Source organism: Mesoplodon bidens (assembly GCF_964165515.1).
Source record: "Mesoplodon bidens genome assembly, chromosome: 5".
NCBI lineage: Eukaryota > Metazoa > Chordata > Mammalia > Artiodactyla > Ziphiidae > Mesoplodon > Mesoplodon bidens.
In genome coordinates, this window is record NC_138161.1 from 100,651,370 (window position 1) to 100,677,598 (window position 26,229).

Below are 26,229 nucleotides of genomic sequence, written 5' to 3' on the forward strand. Positions count from 1 at the left end.
AATTTAGGAAGGCTTCTCTCCGAAGGTGACATTTGAGCAAAGACCTGAATGACAATCTGGTCAACAAGTGGAAAGATCTAGAAGAATTGTTCCAAGCAGAGGGATGTTCAAGCACAGAGCCTTTGAGGTGGGCACAGCGTGGCATGCTGGAGCAGTGGAGAGAAAGCACGTGTGGCTGGAGCATGTGTTTGTCAGGAGCAACAGTAGTGGGAGAGGAGTGAAGGCAGGAGCCATATCATATAGGACCTTTTAAACATGGTGAAGAATGGATTTTATTTTATGTACAGTGGCAAGCCACTGGAGACTTTTTAGAAGAAGGGTGATAAATCTGACTCACACATTAAAAATGACATGCTGATGTCATGTGGAGTTAGGATTGTTGGGGGCAGGAGTAACAATTGTTGGATTGTTAGGAGGGTTTTTTAGTAGGCCACGTTAGGGCTATAGCGCCTTGGAGCATTGCTAAGTTGATCTGGCATTTTTTGGTTACATTTTCAGGAGAGTGATGGGAGTGAGAACATGTGAATCTAGATGCCTGTTCAGTGGTTCCAAGGGTGAAGTTTGCTGTATTGAGCCTCTCCATTCTAAGCCCGAGTTGAAAGATCATCCCATCACACAGTTTTCCTTATTGGCCATGGCATCCTTAACAAAGGTAGGTGTATTTAGAAGATGAAGCTCATAACTTTAGAGGCTTTGAATACCAAAAATTTGAAAATTGCAGGATAAATATTAAAATGTATTTTTTCCCCTAAAGATACTGGTCATTGGATTGAAGCCCTCCTTGAAAGTGTGGATGACTTTTCCTTATGGACGGGTAAGTAAGCCTCTCCATCTTATTGGTAAAAAGACCATGTCAGGAGGTTGGGGAAAATGACTTGGAAGTGGCACATTCTGTGAGGTTGTCAGAAAACTAGGTAGAATGGAAATCAGTGCTGCAAAGGTCACTGTCTAATTACCTTGATGTGACCAAAGCAGCATAAGCTGGTGACTATAGCAGTAACCTGGGGATCACAAGATCTGTACTTTTCTACCTTTATTCTGTTAAGTTTTTCACTCATGAACAGCTGCTGCTTTGATAATGAACTACTGATAGAGAACACCCCACCGTAACACCCAGCATGAATTGCTGTTGCATACTCTTTGCTTGGCTTCTTCTGCCTCTGATATTTTACTTTGGAGGATGATACTTCTCAGAATGTATTATGCACACCTCAATTTCCCTTTTCTTTTTCCTGATTGGTTGTTTTCAAAGAGTTGTTTTCTTCTAGTGTGTATATGAGGAGAGGCATTGATGGGATGGGATGGGATGGAGAATGATGGTGCAGAACGAAGACTAGTTCAGAAAGTAGCCGCTGTAATGAGGGAGCTCACTCTTCTGTTTTCTTGTTGGTACTCGGTGTATCTTTGGACCCCAGGGGAAGCAGGTCTGCCCTTTCAGCTGGCAAAGCTGGCTTATATTGCCATTAACAGTTCTTAGGTGAGCTTCATTGGCTAATTGAGATTTATCATGGTAGTATGTGTTTACATCTTTTTGTATGTTTTTATTGGTGTTTTTTCCAACATTTTATTATGAACATTTTCAAACAAGTAGAGAAGTTGAAAGAATTTTACACTGAACATCTATATACTTACCATTGTAAAACTCTACCATTAGCATTTTATTGTATTTTATTATATACCTGTTTATCTCTATGCACCCATCAAATTATGTTTTTTTAAATGTATTTCCAAGTAAATTACAGAAATTAGTACTCTTTTCCTAAATATTCAACATGCATATAATTAAGTACAGTTCAGTATTTATTGAAGTTTTTCCTTTGGTGTAACAATTTACATACAACAGATGTACAGATCTTGAGTGTACATTTGCTGAACTTTGACAAGATGTGTGTACTTTTGTAATCCAAACCTCTGTCAAGATGTGGAACATTACCATCCACACAGAAAGTTCCCTCATGACACTTCCCAGTCAGTCCCTGCTCCTTTGGAATTGATTGATTGATTGATTGATTGATTGGCTGCATTGGGTCTTTGTTGCTGCGTGCCGGCTTTTCTCTAGTTGCGGTGAGCCGGGGCTACCCTTCATTGTGGTGCGCATGCTTCTCATTGCGGTGGCTTCTCTTGTTGCGGAGCATGGGCTCTATAGACACGCGGACTTCAGTAGTTGTGGCGCATGGGCTTCAGTAGTTGTGGCTCGCGGGCTCTAGAGCACAGGCTCCATAGTTGTGGCTCACGGGTTTAGTTGCTCTGCGGCATGTGGGATCTTCCCGGACCAGGGCTTGAACCCGTGTCCCCTGCATTGGCAGGCGGCTTCTTAACCACTGTGCCACAGGGGAAGTCCCTCCTTTAGGAATTTTAATGAGAAATTAGGAGAAGTTTTATCAAGGAACACCAGTCAGATGCTGTTGTAAACCAGAGTTTTCCCTTTGTTTTTCTGTGTGTTAACAATGATGACTTTTTTTTTCCCTTCTCCTCACTTAGATGGATCCTTCCAGTGTTCCATTGCTGGCCTGGTACTTTGTGGCAGTGCATAATTATGTGAATCCCATGCTTGCCTTCTGCAGAGGAGATGTTGTTCATTTTCTACTGGTAAGTCCTAATATGATGCTAGATCTGTGGTAAAGTCCTTTATCATAAGATTATTTTTTCGATTCACCAGTAGTTTAATATTGTGTCAAAGAAATATGCTATCATAATTCTTTGGAGAGGGAGTGACCTATTTAATGTTTATTCGAGGCTTTAATGGTTAACATGGAAAACAGATGATCACCCTCAGCTCCATGCCTCTTCATGGTATATTTCTCAGTTCCATCTCCTTTGACTAATAAATAATTGATGGTTTATGTGTATGTATAAATATGTAAGTGTACATAGGTCTGTATTAATGGCTTACCTATCTACATATAGTGTATTTATTAGACAGCAAGTTATCATTGAGCACATACTATGTTATCTACACTGTAATGGACACGAGGCGATTGAAAGAAGTATAAAAATTAACTCCTTCTTTCACATAGGTTAAAATATGTTTTGAAAGGCAAAACCAGTATGTTCATTACTACTAATGAGAACAGTTTAAGGATTTAAGTATGTGATGAGAATTTAAAAATTGATACAAGTTCAGAGTATGAAGAGATTTGTACAGACTAAAGAGGCTGTGGAAGACTTTATGAAGGATGTAAGGCAGATACTAGGGACTTCCCTGGTGGCCCAGTGGTTAAGAATCCACCTGCCAATTCACAGGACACGGGTTTGAGCCCTGGTCCAGGAAGATCCCACATGCCGCAGAGCAGCTAAGCCCCTGCGCCACAACTACTGAGTCTTTGCTCTAGAGCCCACAAGCCACAACTACTGAGGCTGCATGCTACAACTACTGAAGCCTGTGTGCCTAGAGCCTGTGCTCCACAACAAAGACAAGCCACCGCAATGAGAAGCTCGCGCACTGCAGTGAAGAGTAGCCCCAGCTCGCCACAACTAGAGGAAGCCTGTGCACAGCAATGAAGACCCAACACAGCCAAAAATAAATAAATAAATGAATTGATAAAACAAAAAACAAAAAAAGGCAAATACTATAGGAGGGGTGGATATGCATATTGGGGAAAATAAGATGAACTGAAGTTATAGAGGTAAGAATGTGCCTGTGGAATCTCTTCTTGGGTTTTCTAGCTCAGTGAAGCAAGTACACCACTATCCACCTAGTTTCTCCAGCCAGAAATCCAGGAGTTGCCTTTCAGTTACACTTCTCCCTTTATTTCTACTCTATCACACATCTATTGACTCTGAGTATACTTCCTCTTTGTCTCCCCCATTGCTGCTTCCCACTGACATTTCTAGCCTAGGCTCTGGAGTAGCTTCCTGACTAGTCTTTGGCCTCAGTGTCTTTTTTTTTTTTCTTTAATTGAAGTATAATTGATTGACAGTGTTGAGTTAGTTTTTGGTGTACAGCAAAGTGATTCGGTTTTCATATATATATATATATATACACACACACACACACACATATTCTTTTTCAGATTATTTTCCATTATAGATTATTATGAGATACTGAATATAATTCCCTGTGCTGTGCGGTAGGACCTTGTTTATTTTACATAGAGTAGTTTGTAGCTGCTAATCCCAAACTCCTAATTTATCCCTCCCCCTCCTTTCCCCTTTGGTAACCATAAGTTTGTTTTCTATGTCTGTGAGTTTCTGTTTTGAAAATAAGTTTATTTGTATCATTTTTTTAGATTCCACATATAAGCAATATCATATGGTATTTGTCTTTCTCTGACTTACTTCACTTAGTACGATAATCTCTAGGTCCATCCATGTTGCTGCAAATAGCATTATTTCATTCTTTTTTGTGGCTGAATAGTATTCTGTTTTATGTATATGTGTGTGTATGTGTGTGTATGTGTGTGTGTATACATATATATTTATACACCACATTTTCTTTATCCATTCCTTTGTCAACGGACATTTAGGTTGCTTCCATGTCTTTGGCCTTAGTGTCTTTACATATGCCAGCACCTCTGCCAGGAAAGCTGTGTGCTCTCTTCCATATTATACTGGCTCATGATTAGCATTGCCTTTCCTGACCTCCTGACCTCAGTTAGCATTTCGCGCTTCATAGACACCGATAAGACCTTTTTTGACAACATTCAGCATTTTTAAAATTACTTATCTAATATTTTTTTTCCTCACTAGACTGAAAGCTCTGTAAATCTAAAACCAACTCTACTGCTCTATTCCAGCCACTAGGACAGTGCTTCTATGTAGAAAGTCCCTAATAAATATTTATAGAGTTAATGACAGGGAGAAACTTATTGTTGAGAATAAAGTTGAACATACGGCATGGATCTTGATTAGGGGTTGGCAGACTATGGCCTATGGGCCAGATCTGGCTGGCTGCTTGTTTTTGTAAGGTTTTATTGAACACAGTCATGCCCATTCAGTTATGTATTATTTATGGCTGCTTTTGCACTACTGTGGCAGAGTTGAGTAGTCGTGACAGAGACTGTATGCTCTGTAGAACCTAAAATACTTACTGTATGGCCTTTCACAGAAAAAGTTTGCCAACCTCTGATCTAGATTATATAATAATTGACCTAGATTGGTAATGGGGAGCCATCACAGGTTATTAGGTAATTAAAGTGATGTGATTAAAGTGACGTTTTAAGAAGATCACTGCAGAAATAGCAAAAAGAACAGATTATAGGAGGTTGGAGGGAAAGGAAAGGTTTTGCTCTTGTAATAAAGCAAGTGTGAGGTCTTTAGACAAGGATGGTTGGTTGCAGCGAGAGTTAGGGATGGCATTTTGAAGGAAAGACAAAGCTTCTCATCTTAGTGGATCTGGGGACCGAAGGACATAAACAAAACATTGCATTTCTGGCTTTGCATTTTAGAAGCATGAAATATTCAGTGAGTTAGGGTCAGGGAAGAATTGAATGTGTTGGGTTGGAAGTGAAGGTGAGACTCTCAAGTGTTGTATTGGGGAATATCCTCTGGGAGGATAGGCAGTCCAGGTCTGGGGTGAAAATGAGAATTCCAGAATAGAGAAGGTAGTTGAAGCTGTGAAAATCAAAAGCGAAAGCATACATAACCTTGGTGGACACTCATGTAAGGGAAAGGAAAAAGAAAAGACAGTAGGAAAGGAGGATCCTATTAAGGCATCTAGAGGTAGGAGGGGAAATAGACCAGTATGGCATCACAGAAGATGAAGAAGGAGAGGCTTCAGGACATTATCAATTCCAGGATAATACCAGTGCCAAAGAGAGATCAAGGAAGAAGACTGAAGATAAGGCCACCAGATATGCAAGAGGTAGTTCTTTAGAAACTTTTCAGAGGACTAATTATCAGTGAAATTGAGGTGGAAGCTAGATTATAGAGCCTTGTTAAAGAAATGGGTATCTAGAAGAACAGACTCACACAATCATAGTACAGCATTTGGTTACAAGAGGAAAAAGAATGGTTAACTTTCTGGAAGAAGTAAATGAAGGGAAGGTGTTTTGCTTTTGTTTTTTGAAGATGGAAAAGTCAGAAACCTGTTTGATAGCAAGAGGGAAAAGGTCTTTTGAAAGGAGTGACTGAGTATGTTAGCAGGGGAGGGGTAGTATTAAACAGCAATGGAGGGAGTAGGATTTAGGGTATATACAGGTGAAGTGATTTTCTTTAGCAAGGACTTTAGCCAATCTTAGAATAGTTAATGTTGGCATTGACCTTTTTGTTTACGAAACACTTTCAACATATGCAAGATATGGAACAGTTTGGTGCTGTCTTATTTTCATTTTACAAATGAGGAAACTGAAAGAATAAATGATTTACCCTTGGTGACTCAGCTGTAATAGTGGAACTTACACTTAAACACATAGCTGTAGATCTTACGCTCCTTTTTACCAGAGCATTCTTTCTTACAGGGGAGGTGACTTAGGAAGTGAAGATGGGAGTACACAAAGGGCTCACATTAAATGGTCTCAGTTGTTTGTTAAGATATCTGGTGAGGTCAACACTACAAGTGTTGGGACTAGAAGGCAAAGAGGAATTGTGACTTAAAGGGAAAGGAAGACATCTGGAAGACTACTGTGGAGAGTATGCAAGAAAACCCAGGTTGAATTAAACGTCACGAATTTCAGGCAGGTCATTGTGGTGTGTTCTTCTTCTTCAGTGCTCTGTTACCTTGGAGCTTAAGTGGAGAGAGCAAATTATAAGGACGATTGAAGATATAGAGAGTATATATATGCATATATAAGTAAAATATTGACACTTGAGTTTCTTTTGGGAGATTTTGGGCTGTTTGAGCTATAATAGTATCATACTTCACCCAGAGAAGTCTAGTTTTCTCACTGCAGCAGTTTTTTTTCTTTTAATGAACTTTTGTTTTACTTTTTTACATTATGCCACCAATCCCATTTTATGCTTTAACTCTGGCTAAATAGTCATTGACGTGATGCAGTTAGGTTTTTCTGAATTATGACAGAGTGAATATTACATACAGCATTTGCCTGTACAGACATACCCCAGGGATATTGTGGGTTCAGTTTCAGACCACTGCAATAAAGCAAATATCGCAATAAAGTGAGTCACATAAGTTGTTTGGTTTCCAAGCGCATATAAAAGTTATGTTTACACTATACTGTAGTCTTTTAAGTGTGCAATAGCATTATCTCTAAAATAAACAATGTACATACCTTAAATTAAAAATACTTTATTGCTAAAAAATGCCAGAACAGTTACAATATTAACATCAAAGATCACTGATCACAGATTACTATAACAATACAATAATAATGAAAAAGTTTGAAGTATTGCAAGAATTACCAAAATGTGACACAGAGACATGAAGTGAGCAAATGTTGTTGGAAAAGTGGCGCTGATAGATTGATTGACACAGGGTTGCCACAAACCTTCAGTTTGTAAAACACACAATATCTGGAAGCACAATAAAGTGAAGTGCAATAAAACAAGGTATGCCTAAACTGACAACTAGACCACTGACAAGATGTACTATGGATTTTGGTACAAATCATGATGTGAATGATTTTTTTCATTTGTGTAGTTTCTTTAATTATCAATATTTTTGTTTTATCCATATTCTGAATGGAAATCATTTTCTAGGTGGATTGACTAGGTGAGACTTTAAAACGTCTCTCAAACAATAGCTGATATTTAGGTTGTTTTTATTTCGTCATCAGGTTAAGAGAGACGAATCTGGAGCAATACATGTTACTAAGCAAAAGCATCTTCACCTATACTATGACCTCATCAACTTTACTGTGAGTATTATTGAAATGAAATATCCCTGTTCATTTTATGTAATTGTTTTGACTCCGTGTTGTATTAAGGCTACCAGGATTTCTGCCATAAATCATGACCTTTAGGATTATATAAAATGTGGACAGAAGTGAAGTCCTGGGCTTCCCTGTGGTGCAGTAGTTAAGAATCCGCCTGCCAATGCAGGGGACACGGGTTCGAGCTCTGGTCCAGGAAGATCCCACATGCCGCAGAGTGACTAAGCCCCTGCGCCACAATTGCTGAGCCTGTGCTCCGCAACAAGAGAAGCCACTGCAATGAGAAACCTGCGCACCGCAATAAAGAGTAGCCCCCACTCGCTGCAACTAGAGAAAGCCCGCATGCAGCAACGAAGACCCAACGCAGCCAAAAATAAATAAATTTTTAAAAAAAGTTAAATCCTGCTTGTACTGAATAAAGTCTGAGGCTGGTGTGATGCCACATTATTTTTATTGCCTTTTAGCCTTATGTCCTGCTGAACACTGGCAGGATCAGCAAAAGTTTTCTTTAATATCCTGATTAGCTCAAAGGGGAGATCAGAATCATTTCTTCAGGATCATTGCCAGGCTTTCTTTGTTAACACATTTTTGTACTTATGAGTATGTCCTAATTGGTTCAGGAGTTCAGGAGCTATTCTTTATCTGTGGCTAAAAACTTTTCAGAGTTCTCTCTCTACTATGCATCTCAGTCCTGTGCAACTTTTGGTTTAAAAAAGATTATTTCTTTTTGCATCAATTTTTATAATAGATGATTTATTAATTTATTTGCACATTGCCTTTCAATCTCATATACAGACTTGATTTAGAAATAATACTTTTCTTCATACACATTTCATGAAATAATTTTGTTCAACCTCTTCTCATGCATATAAGACATCAGTGTTTTTGTCATCACCAGAACCCCTTGTTGAAAATCATCTAACAGTTTTCTAGAGTTCATCATCATTGCTTCCATTTAAGATGTTTGAGATGCAGCACTTTAAAAATCTGCATATGATTCTGTCCCTGGAAAAAATTTTCCCAACCACACATAGCCATTCTCCTAATAGTAGGACAGTTGGTGTTTTTCATTTGCCCTGTGGCTTATTCATGATGTGACCCCTAACTGCATTGCTTTGTAAATTACCTTTAAAAGGCTTGTTTACAATGTGTCAATGCTTAAAATTGTGAGGATCTAATCCCAAGAATAATTGCTAATCCTGCTAACGTTTTTGTTATTCTTTCTCTTTTAACCAGGTGACCTTTGAAAACATCTAAAAACTAGCACTAAGTTTATACAGGGCTGAATAATGTGTCTTTCCTAAATGATACTTTGTTTCTCAAAGTAAAGTAATCAAGAGAGCACCTTACAAAAGCTCTTTGTAAATGATTTGAGTGTCAAACTCTGTTTCCTGAGGGACAGTTTTTTTTGGAAAACCAAACCCTTCCTGTGTTCACACAGTGTTAAAGTATATATTCAACATAGTTAAAATAAAATTGATCCATTTTCAACTTGATTGTCTTTGATATGATATTATGCAAATAATTTCTGATAACATGGGAAGAGTTCATATAAATAAACCAAAATGAATACCAGAGAGAGAAAGTACAGGGGAAGTACTTTGTTCTGGCTAATTTAGAATTCTAATTGAGCAGATTTTAAGACTTCATTTATTTCTTGGGAAGGCATTGAGATTTTTCAAAAAAATATTTTGAAAATAAGAAATCTTATATATAACCCAAGAAATTTATCAAAATGGTATCCTTCAGAAGATTTTAACATTATTATTGTTATTACTTTTAATATTATAATAGTACTAATTAAAGAATATTCAGAATATATAGAGAAATAGAAAGAGCAAAGAACTCTGCCATAATTTGTAAGTATATTTTGAAGGAAATACATATTTTAAATAGCTTGTATTTTTAAATACGAATTACTTAAATGGTAACAATCATTCTTTGACCAGATAGGTTTATGAGGTTTCATTTGCCCTTTTGTTTGATTAATGTCAAAAACACTAGAAATGCAAAGTTGGTCACTTTGCTTAAGTCATTGTGCCGAGGTACCTTTCAAAAACATTGATAAAAAACAGTATATCCCATAATATCTATTAGAGCTCTTAGTTAGCCATCTTTTACACTGTGAGTCATTTTAACACCATCAAAACTCAATACTACGCTGTGCACCTGTCGTTCTCTGGGTTGTCACTGAGTAGTTCTTGCTGTAGTTGTGGTGTCATCAAGTTATTAATTAAATGGATAAGGTCGTTAGTGTCATTTAAGTGAGTCGCCAAGCTTTTTTGCCCTGGATGACGGTGTGGGATGGGCCTCACTTTTGTGTTGTTGTGTGCTTGAATTACAGTGGATAAACTCACGCACGATTGTGCTCTTGGACAGTGTAGAGAAGTTGCATGTGATTGATCGGCAAACTCAAGAGGAATTGGAAACGGTGGAGATCTCAGAAGTTCAGTTGGTCTATAATAGCAGCCATTTCAAATCTCTAGCCACTGGAGGAAACGTGAGCCAGGCACTGGTAAGGGTAATGCATTATCTTAGTATTGCTTTGATAAACTTGGTATTTTGTTGTTGTTTTGTTTTAGAAATAGGAATTCTGAGGAGTTATCTTTAAGTCTTGAGATTTTTTTTTTTTTAAAGCCACTTCAACTAGGTTGAAGTGGATGTGAGTGTGTTTGTAAGTATTCAGGAATGCGAATTAGAACAATAATTCCTGTTGTCTTCTACTTGGAAATGTGACTAATTTAATACCAAAGAATTTTAACTTTCATACTGAAATAATGAAATGAAATTGAAAGTTCATGAGAAAGAAATTGTAAAAGCAAGGTATTTTAGAAAGTTTATTATGTTGACAGCAAGCCTGATAGATTTAAGGAATAAATGACTAGAGAGACAGGTAGCCTATAAGGCTTTGGAAATATTTGGGTGATTAGTAAAGGCTGGAACAGGTATGGAGGCTGTAGCCATTAAAAGGCAAAGAGAGCTTTGAGAGAAAGAAAGATGATTCTGGAGGAATAGGAAATAGATGAAATGTAGGAGCCTGTAGAGAAGGAAGACACAAAAGTTATGATCTTAGTATTAATTTTACTATATTTTAAGCAGTGACAATAATGGCCTTTAGCAGTTTACACAGGTAGTTTACAGTTAAATTACTTTGAATTGTGATCTCATGTTTCCTAAGCCAGTAATCTTTAAGCAGGAAATTTAGACTTTTTGAGTCTTCTCTGGTTAATTTCTTGAAAAAAGTAGTAATGAAGGTCATATATAATGAGTGTCTGCAGTCATCTGCCAATAAGCAGATGACAGGATGCTCAACATCATTAATCATTAGGGAAATGCAAATCAAAATCACAGTGAGATACCATTTCATGCCCACTAGGATGGCTATAATCAAAAAGACAGACAATAACAAATGTTGATTAGGATGCAGAAATATTGGAACTCTCGTACTTTGCTTGTGGATTATGGTGCAGCCACTGTGGAAAGCATTTTGGCAGTTCCTCAAAATATTAAACATAAAGATTCCATATGACTGAGCGATTCTACTCCTAGGTAGCTACTCAAGTGAAACGAAAACATATCTCTACATAAACACTTGTACACAAATGTTCATAGCAGTATTATTCTTAATAGCTAAAAAGTCAAAACAGTCAAAATGTCCACTAGCTGATAAATGGATAAACAAAATGTGGCATATCTGCGTAATAGAATGCTATTCCTCAATAAAAAAGGTGAACTGTTGACACATGCTACAACATGGATGAACCTCAAAAATACTGTGTTAAGTGAAAGAAGCCATATGGAAAGACCATATACTCTTTGATTATATTTATATGAAATGTCCAGAAAAGGCAGGTTTATAGAGCCAGATGTAGATTAGTGGGACTGGGACCAGGAGAGGGAATGAGGGTTGACTGGAAATAGGTAAAAGGTATCTCTGTGGAGTGATGGAAACATTCTAAAACTGGATTTTGGTGATGGTCGAACAACTGTAAATTTACTAAAAATTATTGTATACTTAATGAATGAATTTTATGGTATGTAAATTATACCTTAATATTGTCATTTAACAAAAGCAGTTGACTGTTTAAAACAAAAGTAATGTTTATGATATGTAGAAGTAATAGTGTGATGAAAATAGTACATAACAGCAGGGAGTGGGGGGAAGGAAGTATATTATTGTAAGGTTGTTAACATTATACATCAAATAGTATAATATTATGTAAATGTAGACTGACATTAGTTAAAGCTGCATATTGTAAACACTAGAGCAGTCACTGAAAAAGAAGTATACCTTTATAAGTCACTGGTAGCAACAAAATGGAATGTTAAAAAATATTAAATTCAACAAAGCATAAAAAAAGAACAGGTAATACAAGTAGAAAACAATAAGATAGGGGCTTCCCTGGTGGCGCAGTGATTGAAAGTCCGCCTGCCAATGCAGGGGACACGGGTTCGTGCCCCGGTTCGGGAAGATCCCACATGCTGCGGAGCGGCTGGGCCCCTGAGCCGTGGCCGCTGAGCCTGCGCGTCCGGAGCCTGTGCTCCGCAATGGGAGAGGCCACAACAGTGAGAGGCCCGCGTACAGCAAAAAAAAAAAAAAAAAAAAAAGAAAACAATAAGATAATCTAAACCCAACTATATCAATAATTATAGGAAATGGAAGTAGTCTAAACATTTCAGTTAAAAGGCAAGGATTGTCAGACTGGATAAAAAAAGCAAGAACCAACTATATGCTGTCTACAAAAAGTTCACATTAAATACACAGACACAGACAAGTTAAAAGTAAGGGGAAGGAAAAAGACATATCATGCAAACACTAATCATTAGAATGGCTATTTTAATATCAGATTAAGTAGATTTCAGAGTAGAGAATATTGTCAGAGATAAAGAGAAATTTCAAATTGATAAAAAAGTGTTAATTTGTCAAGAAGGCATAACAGTCTTAAAGGTTTAAGCACCTAATAACAGACCTTCAAAATATATGAAACTAAAACTAACAGATCTAAAAGGAGAAACAGACAAGTCCACTATTAGAGTTTGGAAATTTCAAAACTCCTTTATCAGTAATTAATAGAATTAGTAGACAAAACCATCAAGGGTATAGAAGACAACAAAATTATTGACCAACTTGACTTAACTGACATTTATAGAATATTCCACCCAACAAAAGCAAATTACAAACTTTTTCAAGTGCACATGGAGCATCCAATAGATTATATGCTAGGCCATAAAACAAACTACAACAAATTGTTGAAGGAATCACCAGGGTAAATCTGGAGAAAACCCAAATATTTGGAAATTAAGTAACATTTTTATAAATAACCCATGAGTCAAAGAAGAAATCTCAAAGGAAATTAGAATATATTTTGAACTAAACGAAAGTGAAAATACAGCATATCAAACAGCTGTGGTCTCAAACAGCTCATACTGCTCAATATCAAAAAAACGAGCAATCCAATCAAAAAATGGGCAGAAGATCTAAAAAGACATTTCTCCAAAGAAGACATACAGATGGCCAATAGGCACATGAAAGGATGCTCAACATTGCTAATTATTAGAGAAATGCAGATCAAAACTACAATGAGGTATCACCTCACACCAGTCAGAATGGCCACCATCAAAACCTCTACAAATAATAAATGCTGGAGAGGGTGTGAAGAAAAAGGAACCTTCCTGCACTGTTTGTGGGAATGTAAATTGGCACAGCTACTGTGGAGAACAGGATGGAGGTTCCTTAAAAAACTAAAAATAGAATTACCATATGATCCAGCGATCCCACTCCTGGGCATATATTTGGACAAAACTATAATTCAAAAGGATACATGCACCCTAATGTTCATAGAAGCACTATTTATAATATCCAAGACATGGAAGCAACCTAAATGTCCATCGACAGATGAATGGATAAGGAAGATGTGGTATATACATGGAATATTACCCAGCCATAAAAGGAATGAAATAATGAAATAATGCAGCAACGTGGATGGACCTAGATATATCATACTGACTGAAGTAAACCAGAGAAAGGCAAATATCATGATATCACTTGTATGTGGAATCTAAACAAATGATACAAATGAACTTATTTATAAAACAGACAGACTCATAGACATACAAAATAAACTTATGGTTACCAAAGGGGAAAGAGGGGGAGGGATAATTAGGAGTTTGGGATTAACATATAAACACTACCATATGTAAAATAGATAACCAACAAGGACCTACTGTATAGCACAGGGAACTATACTCAATATCTTTTAATAATCTATAAGGGAAAGGAATCTGAAAAAGAATATATATATGTATAACTGAATCACTTTGCTGTATACTTGAAACTAACGCAACATTGTAAATCAGCTGTATTTCAGAAAAAAAATGTGGTCTATAATTAAATTAATTTTGAGGGTGTGGGACTTCCCTGGTGGCGCAGTGGTTAAGAATCCTCCTGCCAATGCAGGGGACACGGGTTCAATCCCCGGACAGGGAAAATCCCACATGCCGTGGAGCAACTAAGCCTGTGCGCCCTAGAGCCTGTGTGCTGCAACCAGTGAAGCCCGTGCACCTAGAGCCTGTGCTCCACAAGAAGAGAAGCCACTACAATGAGAAGCCCACGCACTGCAACGAAGAGTAGCCCCTGTTCGCCGCAAATAGAGAAAGCCCACGCGCAGCAACGAAGACTCAACGCAGCCAAAAATAAAATGAATAAATTAAAAAAAAAAGTTTGAGGGTAATTTATAACGTTAAATACATTAGAGAAAAAAAGATCTCAAATCAATTATCTAGGGTTCTATCTAAGGAAATAGAGAAGAGCAAATAAAGTTGAAGTAGATTAAAGGAAGAAATAATAAAGATGAACATATATCAGTTAAGTAGGAAATGGACAAACAATAGAGAAAATCAAAGAAAATAAATTTTGTTCTTTAAAAGATAAGTAAAATTGATAAACCTCCAGTGAGACTAATCCAGAGAAAGAGGAGACACAATTACTGATATCAGGAATGAGAGAGATGCGGTTGCTATGGAGTCTAAAGATATTAAAAAGATAATATGAATAACTTTATGCCAATAAATTAAACAATTTTGGATGAAATGGGAAGATTCTTTGGAAGGCACAAATTACCAAAGCTGACTCAAGAAGTGAAAATCTAAGTGGTTGTACTTCTGTGTGGCTGTACATTAACTTGATTTCCTAAAAGAAAGTCCAGGCTCAGATAGCTTCACTAGTGAAGTCTATTATATTCAAGGAAAAAAATATCAATTTTACACAAAAATCTTTTTAAAAATAGAGAAAAAGAGAGCACGTAATTCTTTTTATGACACCAGCTTACCTCTGAAAATAAAACCGAAGACATTACAATAAAGAATGCTATAGACCAATGACCTCATGAGCAGAGAAGCAAAAATCCTTAAAACAGTAGCAGATAGAAACCAGCAATGTATAAAAAGAGTAATTATGGTCAAAGGGTGTTTATCCAAGTCATGCCAGGCTGGTTTAACATTTAAAAATCAATGTAGGGGGCTTCCCTGGTGGCGCAGTGGTTGAGAGTCTGCCTGCTGACGCAGGGGACGCGGGTTCGTGCCCTAGTCCGGGAAGATCCCACATGCCGCGGAGCAGCTGGGCCCGTGAGCCATGGCCGCTGAGCCTGCATGTCCGGAGCCTGTGCTCCGCAACGGGAGAGGCCACAACAGTGAGAGGCCCGCGTACTGCAAAAAAAAAAAAAAAAAAAAGTCAATGTAGGGACTTCCCTGGTGGCGCAGTGGTTAAGAATCTGCCTGCCAATGCAGGGGACACGGGTTTTGAGCCCTGGTCCAGGAAGATCCCACGTGCCACAGAGCAGCTAAGCCCATGTGCCACAACTACTGAGCCTGTGCTCTAGAGCTTGCAAGCCACAACTACTGAGCCCACGTGCCACAACTACTGAAGCCCGTGCGCCTAGAGCCAGTGCTCCAGAATGAGAGAAGCCACCGCAATGAGAAGCCCGCACACTGCAATGAAGAGTAGCCCCTGTTCGCCACAACTAGAGAAAGCCCGCACACAGCAACAGAGACCCAGTGCAGCCAAAAATAAATAAATAAATAAATAATTTATTTAAAAAAAAAAGTGTAATTCACTGATTTAGTTTATTGTAAAAGAAAGGTCATAATGCCATCTCAAAAGATGTAGAAAAGCATTTCACAAAATTCCATATCTATTCCTGATAAAATTCTTAGCAAACTAGGAATAGAAGGGAACTTCTTCAGCCTGATAATAAAGAGCATCTATAAAAATCCTACCACTAACGTCATACTTAAAGTGGTACTACCAGAAAACCAAACCAACCAAACAAAAAAAAGCACTGATTCTGATCTTCTAGAGGAAATACAGAAGCAGAGGAACATGTTAAAAGATTCCATGGGGATGCCATTAGCAAAATCCAGTTAGTAGGAAACTCTATGGAATAACTGTTACAGCGTCTTCAGCAAATAAACTTCAAGGAAAATAAAGGACCGTGAGAGATAGAGGCAAACTCTGTAGATTAAAAGAGACTTAAGAGATGCATCAGCCAGCTTCAGTGTGTGGCCCTTATTTGGGTCTTGATTTAAACAAATGAATGTAGAAACAAAACAAAGAACAGAAACCTCAATAACATTTGACATTTATGAGACAATTTGAAATCCAAACACTGATTAGATATTTGACATGGAGGAATGATTGTTAATTTTTGAAAGCCTGTCAATGAAATTGTGTGGTTACGTTAGAAAGGATTTATTTATTGTGCATATACTGAATTTTTGTATATGAGATGTTCAAGATCTGAGATTTACTTCAGAATTTTTACTGTGTTATAGGGGAGTCAGTGGGAATATAGATGAAACAAGATCAGTGATGAAGTGATAATTAATGAAGCTGGTTACTGGATACATTGGGTTCATTATTTTATTCTCTCTAGCTTTATATATATTTTTAAATTTTCATGATAAAAAGTTAAGAAAACTTACTAGTTATCAGTATTGACCACTTACATATTTTAGGAGATTTATAAATATTAATGTATTTAAGCCTCCCAGAAACGACATGGTTTTCAAAGATGGAAAAATGTAATTGTCAGAAGTTTGAAACTTGTTTAAACTCTGTCACCTATTGGGTGACAGAGTCAAAATCTGCAAACCAGATTTATCAGACAGTAGGTTTCGTTTCTATTTTGCTGGGCTGTGCTGACTTTCATATACTGTGCTGCTTTATCTTCCTGTTTCCTCTTGTGTTTTTTGTTGATATTTATTTCAAAGAACTTGGAGGTACCATTTCAAGTAGCCCTATTCTTTGCCAGAAGCAGTGACTACCTGTCATCCAGTAGTGGGCAGGTTGCAACAATTTTGCTTCAAATTTAGAAGTTGGCATGTTCTTCCCTTTACGCATTACTCTGAAAAATAAAGAGACCGTATATGAGCAGAGAATTACTTTTTGCACTTTGCCTTTATGCCACTTCCACTGACAGGCTGGCACTTGACTGACATTTTTTTTCCCCCACTCACTTATGGGATGAAGCCATGTTGTCTCTGTAATCCACATTCTTTAAAACTTGAGACTCCTAATGCATGTAATTTTTACCTTTAAATTTTTCTTTTTAGGCTTTGGTTGGAGAGAAGGCTTGTTATCAATCCATCAGCAGCTATGGTGGTCAGATCTTTTATTTGGGGACAAAAGTAAGTTCTTCCACTCTGTGACTTGGTGTGCATTTGTATCAGGATAGTAGGGGCTGAAGGAGGTTGCTGGTAAAGAGGGCAGTGCATTACAGAATGAATACTGATTAGCAGTAATTGAAAACTTTTAGGGGTTAGATGATTTTTTAATTAAATTTTTAAGATTGCCCCTTTATTTTATTATAGGTTATTATAAGATGTTGAATATAGTTCTCTGTGCTTTACAACTAATTATTTCCTCTACTTTTAGACATACTGTATTTTTACTTTTGTTTAGGTTCTGGTTTTCTTTGTTCAGAGGGATACTTTCATAATGTTCCTTCACATTTATGTTTTCATGACCAGGAAGATACCTTATCATTAGTATTTGACATGTAATTAAGATGTCCTTTAGCTTAGATCATCTTAGGGTATATTAAAATGCATTGAGACATTTAACTTAGAATAGGAACTTTTTGTATGTCAATTTGTTCCTGTGGGTTTTTTTTTTTTAAACTTAACATGGAGGGCTTCCTTGGTGGCACAATGGTTTAAGAATCTGCCTGCCAATGTAGGGGACACGGATTTGAGCCCTGGTCCAGGAAGATCCCACATGCCACAGAGCAACTAAGCCCATGCGCCACAACTACTGAGCCTGCGCTCTAGAGCCCGTGAGCCACAACTACTGAGCCCGTGTGCCACAACTACTGAGCCTGCACTCTAGAGCCTGTGCTCTGCAACAAGAGAAGCCACCACAATGAGAAGCCCACACACCGCAACGAAGAGTATCCCCTGCTCTCCACGACTAGAGAAAGCCCGTGCGCAGCAACGAAGACCCAGTGCAGCCAAAAATAAATAAATAAATTAAATAAATTAAAAAAAAAACTTAGCACGGAGAAACATGTTGGGAGATTGGACTTTCCTTCTTCCTTGCCCGTGGAATTAACTCCTTCTTGGACTGTAGACTTATTGACCTTTAAATGTTTGATTTACTCTTTAACGTGGGCCGTTGAAGACCCTTTAGTAAATACTTTTAACTGTAGTATGAAATGTTTTTACTTAAAGAGATGTAAAATGAGATGTAGGACTGAGACAAATGTGTCTCTCAAACAAGTCTGTTAAAGATGATAATTTTAATTTCCATCTCTTTGTTTTCCAGTCTGTTTATGTGATGATGCTGAGGAGCTGGAGAGAGGTGAGTTCAAAGTAATTTTATATGTTAGTGCTATTGAATTGAGAGCATCTTAACGTTTTTTGCTCTGACTTTGCAGAAAAAGAGTGTTTGGATTTGTGCTTTTTAATTTCAGAAGTGTACATCAAAACCATTGTAACTATCATATACTTGATTTGATAAAACTGACTATAACTAATGTTAAGGTTTGGCTGCATATATCAGAAAATTCAAAATACCAGTGGTGTAAAAGAACTCTCTCTCATATAAAAGCAATCTGGAGGTAGGCAGTCTGTGGCTAGTATGGCAACTCCATGGTCTTTGGCATACTACCCTATTGTCCCATCCTTGTGTGTGGATTCTAGTCTCAGGATCATTTCATGTTCTAATATGACTGCTGGAGTTCCAGCTTTTAAATCCACATTCCAGGAAGGAGGGAAGAGAAGGGAAGGCTGGCCCCGGCCTTTTAAGGTGACATCCCAGAAAGGTCCAGATAGCACTTCCACTTATCATTGGCCAGAACTTAGTCACATGGCCCCAAGTGGCTACAAGGGAGTCTTAGAAATGTCCTTTAGCTGGTTTATTGCTGTCTCAAATAAACTTGGGATTTGTTACGAAAGAGGAGGGAGTGAATGGATGTTGTGATAACTAGCTGTTTCTGCTACAGTGACAGTCTAGCTGTTTCCTCTTTTCATATTTAGGCCTTGTGGCTGCTTATACTCGCCTATACAGTCACTGTACTATCCAGTGCTTTAAGAAGTTGTTTTTCTTGGAAATAAGATATTCACATGGTTATTGGAATAATTTTAGATACTAAGCAGCAACTTCTGGAAAGATACTAGGTAGAATAGGAATTTTGACTGGTGATTGGTCAGACAAAGGGGTCTGTCTTCTCTCATTTATTCATTTTAGAGAGTGGATCACCTCCTGAAACAAGACTGTCTTACAGAAGCCTTGGCTCTTGCATGGTCTTTCCATGAAGGAAAAGCAAAAGCAGTAGTGGGTAAGTTAACAGAACACTGGTGTAGTAGGTGTTGTTTTTCTGGAGCAGAGAAAATGAATAATACTAATCACTTACAGAACACTTTTGACTTAGTGTTCAAGTGTTTTATAAGCAAGATGTTATCAAACCTTACAGACTTACAGTGAAAAAGGTTAATGACAAATACAGGATATAGAATTTTAAATGTCACTTTTAAAATTCATTTCATAAGGAAAATTTATTATTAGAACAAAAGGGAAGTACATTGATAAGCTATCTGGTCCAATAGATGGGAGGTGTTCCTGTTATGGCATATTATCCAACATTTTGATACCTAAGGATTGTTATATCTACTGTTAGCATAGGTTATCAGTACAAGACCAGAGCAGTTTCACTCCTGAAGATATGGATTAACTTTGTATTTATGCTGGATTTTGCTTCTCTGCAGGATTATCAGGGGATGCCAGTAAGAGAAAGGCTGTTGTTGCAGATCGGGTGAGTATTTTAATAGGGTCTTTACTGGGATACAGTGCAGATTGCCTTTGGTATTTGCTAATAATCTTGGGCATGATTAGGTAAATAACTACAGTTAAGAAGAGAGTGTATTAAGAAAACAAGTCAGGGCTTCCCAGGTGGCGCAGTGGTTGAGAGTCCGCCTGCCGATGCAGGGGACACGGGTTCGTGCCCCAGTCCAGGAAGATCCCACATGCCGCGGAGCGGCTGGGCCCATGAGCCATGGCCACTGAACCTGCGCGTCCGGAGACTGCTCTGCAACGGGAGAGGCCAGAGCAGTGAGAGGCCCACGTACCGCACAAAAAAAAAAAAAAAAGAAAACAAGTCAGATTGTAATTCCTTGGTGTTATCTTGAGTGCTTTTTAAATTCCTTCTTATCACCCTTTCTTTTTTCCCTTGCTCACTCTCTTATGAAAATTATAAATAGTAAAATAGCTAAAAGACAGCAGACAGTAGGAGGAGTAAAAAACCCAGGGATCTGGGTTATCTCTGAACCTAATTATAGTCCACAGAAAGTTGACATTTGTTGGTCTTTATAAACTGATTAGTAATAATGAGAAATCCTATATGTGCAAGTGTTCGTGTTGCCTGAGGGAGCAGAGAAGCCTGATGTTTATTATTATTATTAATTAGTATTAATATGGTTAATGTTAATATTTAACATTAGCTTTGTTTTCCTAGTCTAGACTTGCTTGAATTCATTTACTATAGTCATTCCTCCCCCTTTTTATTGTGCAAATGCATTGGTAAAAATTAGATTCCAAATTAGTATAAATATTTAGAAAACATACACAGAAATTGGTCAATCCTGAGACTTACAACTGATTTTCTCAGTATCCGGTAAAAAAGTATTGGCTGTCTGTGTTCTTTAGGGAAAGACATATGCAGAGGATAACTGAAGAGCTAAACTTCAACTTTTTAGTTCCTGAGCAATATATATACTAATGAGGTCTGGAACCTGGAGGTATTTATTAGGAAAGATTAGCAAGTTGGTACTAACCCTGAGGCTGAAAGAAATTAGGCTGGGGTTAAAAAAACTGAGAAATAAAGTCACTAAAATTTTAAATTGTCTTTTTAATATAATAGCAAAGCCTGGTTCTGTATTATTTAAGAAGATCACATATATTAAGTATTGAAAAACTTTAGAGATATACTTTAATTTATATACAAAGCCGTTTTCCTTACAGATGGTGGAAATCCTGTTCCATTATGCAGATCGAGCTCTAAAAAAGTGCCCAGACCAGGGAAAAATCCAAGTGATGGAACAGCATTTTCAGGTACACCTTTGCAAGTGCTTCTAATAGACATTGCTATGAATAGGTCTACTATTACTGCTCTGATATTATATGAGAATGGGACTTTCATGTTTTGGTTAAACATTTTTCAGTGTTCAGAGCTTTATTACAGGGTTTGTGGAGCATTCTCAGTGATTGAATTTTGAGGTAACAGGTGTACAGACACATGGGAACAGGTGAGTAAAATGTTGTGGGTTGTTAGTGCTTAGGCACTTGGTGCTGCATGGAAGGAAAGGATGTATGTATAAGGGCACATAACTGAGAATTGACACCTTACACCTTGCTGATGACTAACACTTACGTTAACTAGGCTAGTTGGAGAAGAAGTGTACTACCAAGGTTTAAATTTAGTTCTCCTAGGAGCACCTGTGATTCAAGGTTAGATACGTTGCAAAAAAAAAATTATGATCTCTTAAATATACTGATGAATGACCTTTAGTTTCTCTTGAAACTCAGTGAAAATGGAAGTCAAGGAATGACTTAAAGACCTGCACGGTGCTTATTACGAGAGTTTCACCATTTGCACTGATCTCAAAATATATTTGTTGCAAATCTGTGTCTTCTTTCCCATTCTGAGGGCTTCCCTCCCCTCCCCCTGCCTCCTCTTTTAACAAACATTTGAGGGTCTGATACGGGGGTCAGCAAACATTTTCTGAGAAGGGCTAGATGGAAATATAGGCTTTGTGGGGTATATTTGGTCTCGGTCACATATTCCTCTGAGTGATTTTTTATTTGTTTGTTTTTAAACAACCCTTTAAAAATGTAAAAACCATTCTTAGCTGTGAGCCATTCAGAAACAGGCTGTGGGAGGACTTGGCCCATGGGTCAAAGGATGCAGCCTCTGGTCTAACATGTACTAGGCACTGGGCGGTAGTATGTAAAAGATAAGTAGTCCTTGCTATCTTAAAGTTGACAATCTAGTCAAAATAACTTTTCTTGTGTACATTAATGGAAACGTTTAAAAGAAATCTAGGGTTTTGGAGTTCTGAGGAGCAGACACAGCTCATATCTTTTTTATGTCTCCGTTTGCTGCTCTTAACTTTGGAAGACAAGGATAGATGCGGCAGTTAACAGTTGGAGGGTATCAAAACAGGATTTGGTTTCCTGAACTGTACTCTTTAATGCCGCAGTAGTGGGCTTCTGGCAGAGTAACTTGCATTGCCTTTTGGCTAGAGGCTTATTACATTTGTCAGTAAAGAAGAGAAAGAAGCCTATATAAGATTATAAAAATAGATAACTTAGGAGAGGAAAACATATGGCAGAAAGAAGGCATTTGGGGACAAAACTGTTTGGGAACAGTACCTTGTATATATATGATTTTGTATATCAATGCAGTATATATAGAAAAGAAAACTTAGTATTTTAACCAGAAGGTATCTGTTACCAAGAGGTGGTAGGATGGTACTCATGTAAGAACTCTGGTCGTTGGAAGATGTACTTTGTTGAAAAGAAACATCCAATAGGGAATGCTAGGAGGGGCTAAAGAGGGGTGTGTGTGTGTGCGTGTGCACATGTACACATAAGATGGAAACCACCTTGCTGGGGGAAGAATATGGTAGAGAGCTATAAAATAAGAAAGGAACAAAAGTGATATTCTGATGGAGAGATATGAAAGAATCTCAGCATGAGATTGTAAAATTTACTGAGAAACAAACTGTAGTAGTAATGTGTTCTTTAACCATCTAGGTATTTGTCAGAGGTTTTATTTCTGCTAAAAAGAGTATCTGATAACATTTTTGATTTATTAATCATTTAGTCTCATAGGTGGTCAAGGAAACGATGGTGGGAACCATTATCCTGAATTTACTTTTTCCCAATGATTGGGGAAATAGAAGGGATAGATTATCGATAGGAAAATTATCATTTATTTTAAAGTTTGTAATAATGATGAAAAAATAACACTCGTGAATCCTGTGTTTTAGAAAGAAGATATTTTAGGGAAAAAAATATGGGCACAGTCTCATGGTTATAGCCTCCAAAATAATAATAGGTTCACAAAGAACAGGAAATTCTTAAATTCTGATGTAATAACCACAAACAATTCAAAGAGAAAGGAAATGGGGAGGAATGTTGAGAGAAGTATCTGTCTACAAAACACAGAACAGTTACCAGAGTTGGATAGAGGCAGATAACCAAAGATATTTGCCAAAAGCATCAAGAATCTATACGACTGTCAGAAAAGAGACTGGTCTGGTGCACACTGTGCCGACCAAAATGCTAAGGGGCACGAAGGAGGGCTTTTGGCAAAGATTCACTGAATACGTATATTATGTGCCAAGTGCTACGTGAAGGGTGAGACATTCATTTTTGTTTAATTCTCACAACAGCACCACGAAGTAGATACTGTTTTTATCCTCATTTTATTGATGAGGAAATTTAGGCTGAGAGAGGTTAAGTGGCTTCCCAAGGTAGTAGTGCTGATAAAGAGTGAGGACAGAACTCCAATCCAGGTTTTTCTGACTTCAGAGCCCAGCTCTTAACTAACCACTGTACTATATTGTTATTTTCAGAGCAAGTGCAGGGAAAGGATGAGTGAGAAGGGGTGCTGTTAATAGGTGATCAAGAATGATAATAATAGCAAACATCTGAAGTCTTTAGTGCTTACTGTGTGGCAGGCACTGTTACAAACCCTTCACACTTGTTAGCTCATTTAATTCCTATAACTCTATCAGGTAGGCACTGTCATTATTCACATTTATCAATGAGACTGAGGCACAGAGAGGTTGAATTGCCTGTTGCAGGTCACATAGCTAGTGAATGATAGAGCTGGGATTAGAATCCAGGCACTTGGGCTTCAGAGTCCACATCTGGACTTCTACACTCTACTCTAGAGCAACACTGCTTGTTTTGCTTCCTTTTTCATGAGCACAGAGCATGGTCTTTAAAATGGAAAAGTCCAGGGACTTCGCCATCCAATGCAGGGTGGTCCAGTGGTTGGGACTTCACCATCCAATGCAGGGGGTTGCGGATTCGATGCCTAGTCAGGGAACTAGGATACCGTATGCCTTGTGGTAGGAAGGCCAGGGCATAGAGTGGAGGCAGGGTTGTGACAAATTCAATGAAGACTTTGGGGATGGTCCACATCAAAAAAGAAAGAAAGAAAGAAAGAAAGAAAATCTTAAAAAAAATAAAATGAAAAAGTCCAGATAAATATATTAAAGAAAAAAGTTGAAGCCCAGGATATATTTCATATAGTTACATCATGATTGTTCAAATCTCAAGACACAGTGGAATTATAACCTGGGATCCTGTTTGAATGATCTGAGCTATCATTAAAAATTTGTAAGTAACTTTGGATCAGTATTCAATTAAGGCACACTCACTTAAGCATGGATGCCTAAGCAGAGGAGACACAGTTTATTTCACTCAGGAGGACTGTTTGCTTTTGGAAAAGGTGATCTTCAGCCCATTAGGATGAGTGAAATACATGCACAAGTCACCATAAATCTGCTGTTTTAAGTGTTAGGTCATAAATATTTAATCATAAAACAGTCATAAAATAATTAAATAGGTTAACTCTTAAAGTGTAATTTTTTAAAAAGAAGAGTGGACATAGGAAACTACCCACTGATAACCCCAGTGTGGTTTATGAGCAATTTTCCATGAGTTCACCTAAAAACAACCTTGCTAAACTCATAAACTGCATTTTTGGCAGGAATGTGAAGACACTATATTCTTCTTTTTAATTAATTAATTTTTTGGCTGCATTGGGTCTTCGTTGCTGTGCACAGGCTTTCTCTAGTTGCAGTGAGTGGGGGCTATGCTTCATTGCAGTGCGCAGGCTTCTCATTGCGGTGGCTTTTCTTTGTTGCGGAGCAGAGGCTCTAGGTGCGCAGGCTTCAGTAGTTGTGGCACACAGGCTCAGTAGTTGTGGCTCGTGGGCTGTAGAGCGCAGGCTGAGTAGTTGTGGTGCACAGGCTTAGTTGCTCCGTGGCATGTGTGATCTTCCCAGACCAGAGATCGAACCCATGTCCCCTGCATTGGCAGGTGGATTCTTAACCGCTGCACCACCAGGGAAGTCCCCGGACACTATATTCATGCAGTGCTTATTACATAACATCTTGATTTTGTTAAAGAATTTGTCTTAGTTTTCCATTATCCTCATTGCTGAAATAGATTAGTAAATAGTAAGTAGATTTGAAGATGATGAACATCCCTACCCGAGAGTATTCTTGGTGGCTTAGTATTAATTACTTTCTAGGGATCTTTCATATCCAAGTTTTTATCATTGACTTGGATGAAGATTTATGGAGTGGCTTGTCGAATTTAGATGGCACCAAGAATTCAGGGTCCCAAATGATCCTGACAAAGTGCAATCAAAATTGTTATGAGATTAAATTTAACAAGGGTAAACGACTTGCACTAGATTCAAATAATTAAGTTGCATGCATACTGGATTGGGAAAATCTACCTGGACAGGATTTTAGTTGACCACAAACTTAGTGTGAGCCAATTGTGTGTTAAGGTCCAGATAGAAGAAAGTGATGGCACCACTGGCCTATGTGTTGAAAATAAAAACTCTAAGATATTTTATGGACTGTTGACAGACTGACCTACATCCCACAACTGGGATGGTGGGAGGTTTTAAAAACAGCAGTTAAAAAAAATACTGGGGTTGTTTAATCTGAGGAGAAAGTAAGTGGAGACACGGCTGCTTTCAGATGGTGAAGGACTGTCATATGGAGATTTATTGTATTGCAGCAGAGGGAAGGCTAATGTAAGTGGGTAGAAATCAGGAGAAAGTCTATTTCAGTTTAAAATGACCTAGTGATGATGTAACAAGTCTTGGACTTGTGTGCCTCCTACTGTTGAATGTACTGAAGTAAAGGGATGATGACC

At 37.8% G+C, this 26,229-nt stretch overlaps 1 protein-coding gene across 4 annotated transcripts in view; it reads left to right on the forward strand.

Moving 5' to 3' along the window:
- The window catches only part of VPS8 (VPS8 subunit of CORVET complex), a 299,498-nt gene that overhangs the window by 45,458 nt on the left and 227,811 nt on the right, over positions 1–26,229 (forward strand). For all 4 annotated transcript variants that reach the window (XM_081234582.1, XM_081234581.1, XM_081234583.1 and 1 more), the window contains 10 exons: positions 499–652; positions 755–814; positions 2,482–2,589; positions 7,674–7,754; positions 10,114–10,284; positions 17,379–17,453; positions 18,589–18,624; positions 19,513–19,603; positions 20,031–20,077; positions 21,283–21,372. In XM_081234582.1, the coding sequence (XP_081090708.1) occupies positions 499–652; positions 755–814; positions 2,482–2,589; positions 7,674–7,754; positions 10,114–10,284; positions 17,379–17,453; positions 18,589–18,624; positions 19,513–19,603; positions 20,031–20,077; positions 21,283–21,372 (913 nt within the window). The remainder of the gene's footprint in view (positions 1–498; positions 653–754; positions 815–2,481; positions 2,590–7,673; positions 7,755–10,113; positions 10,285–17,378; positions 17,454–18,588; positions 18,625–19,512; positions 19,604–20,030; positions 20,078–21,282; positions 21,373–26,229) is intronic.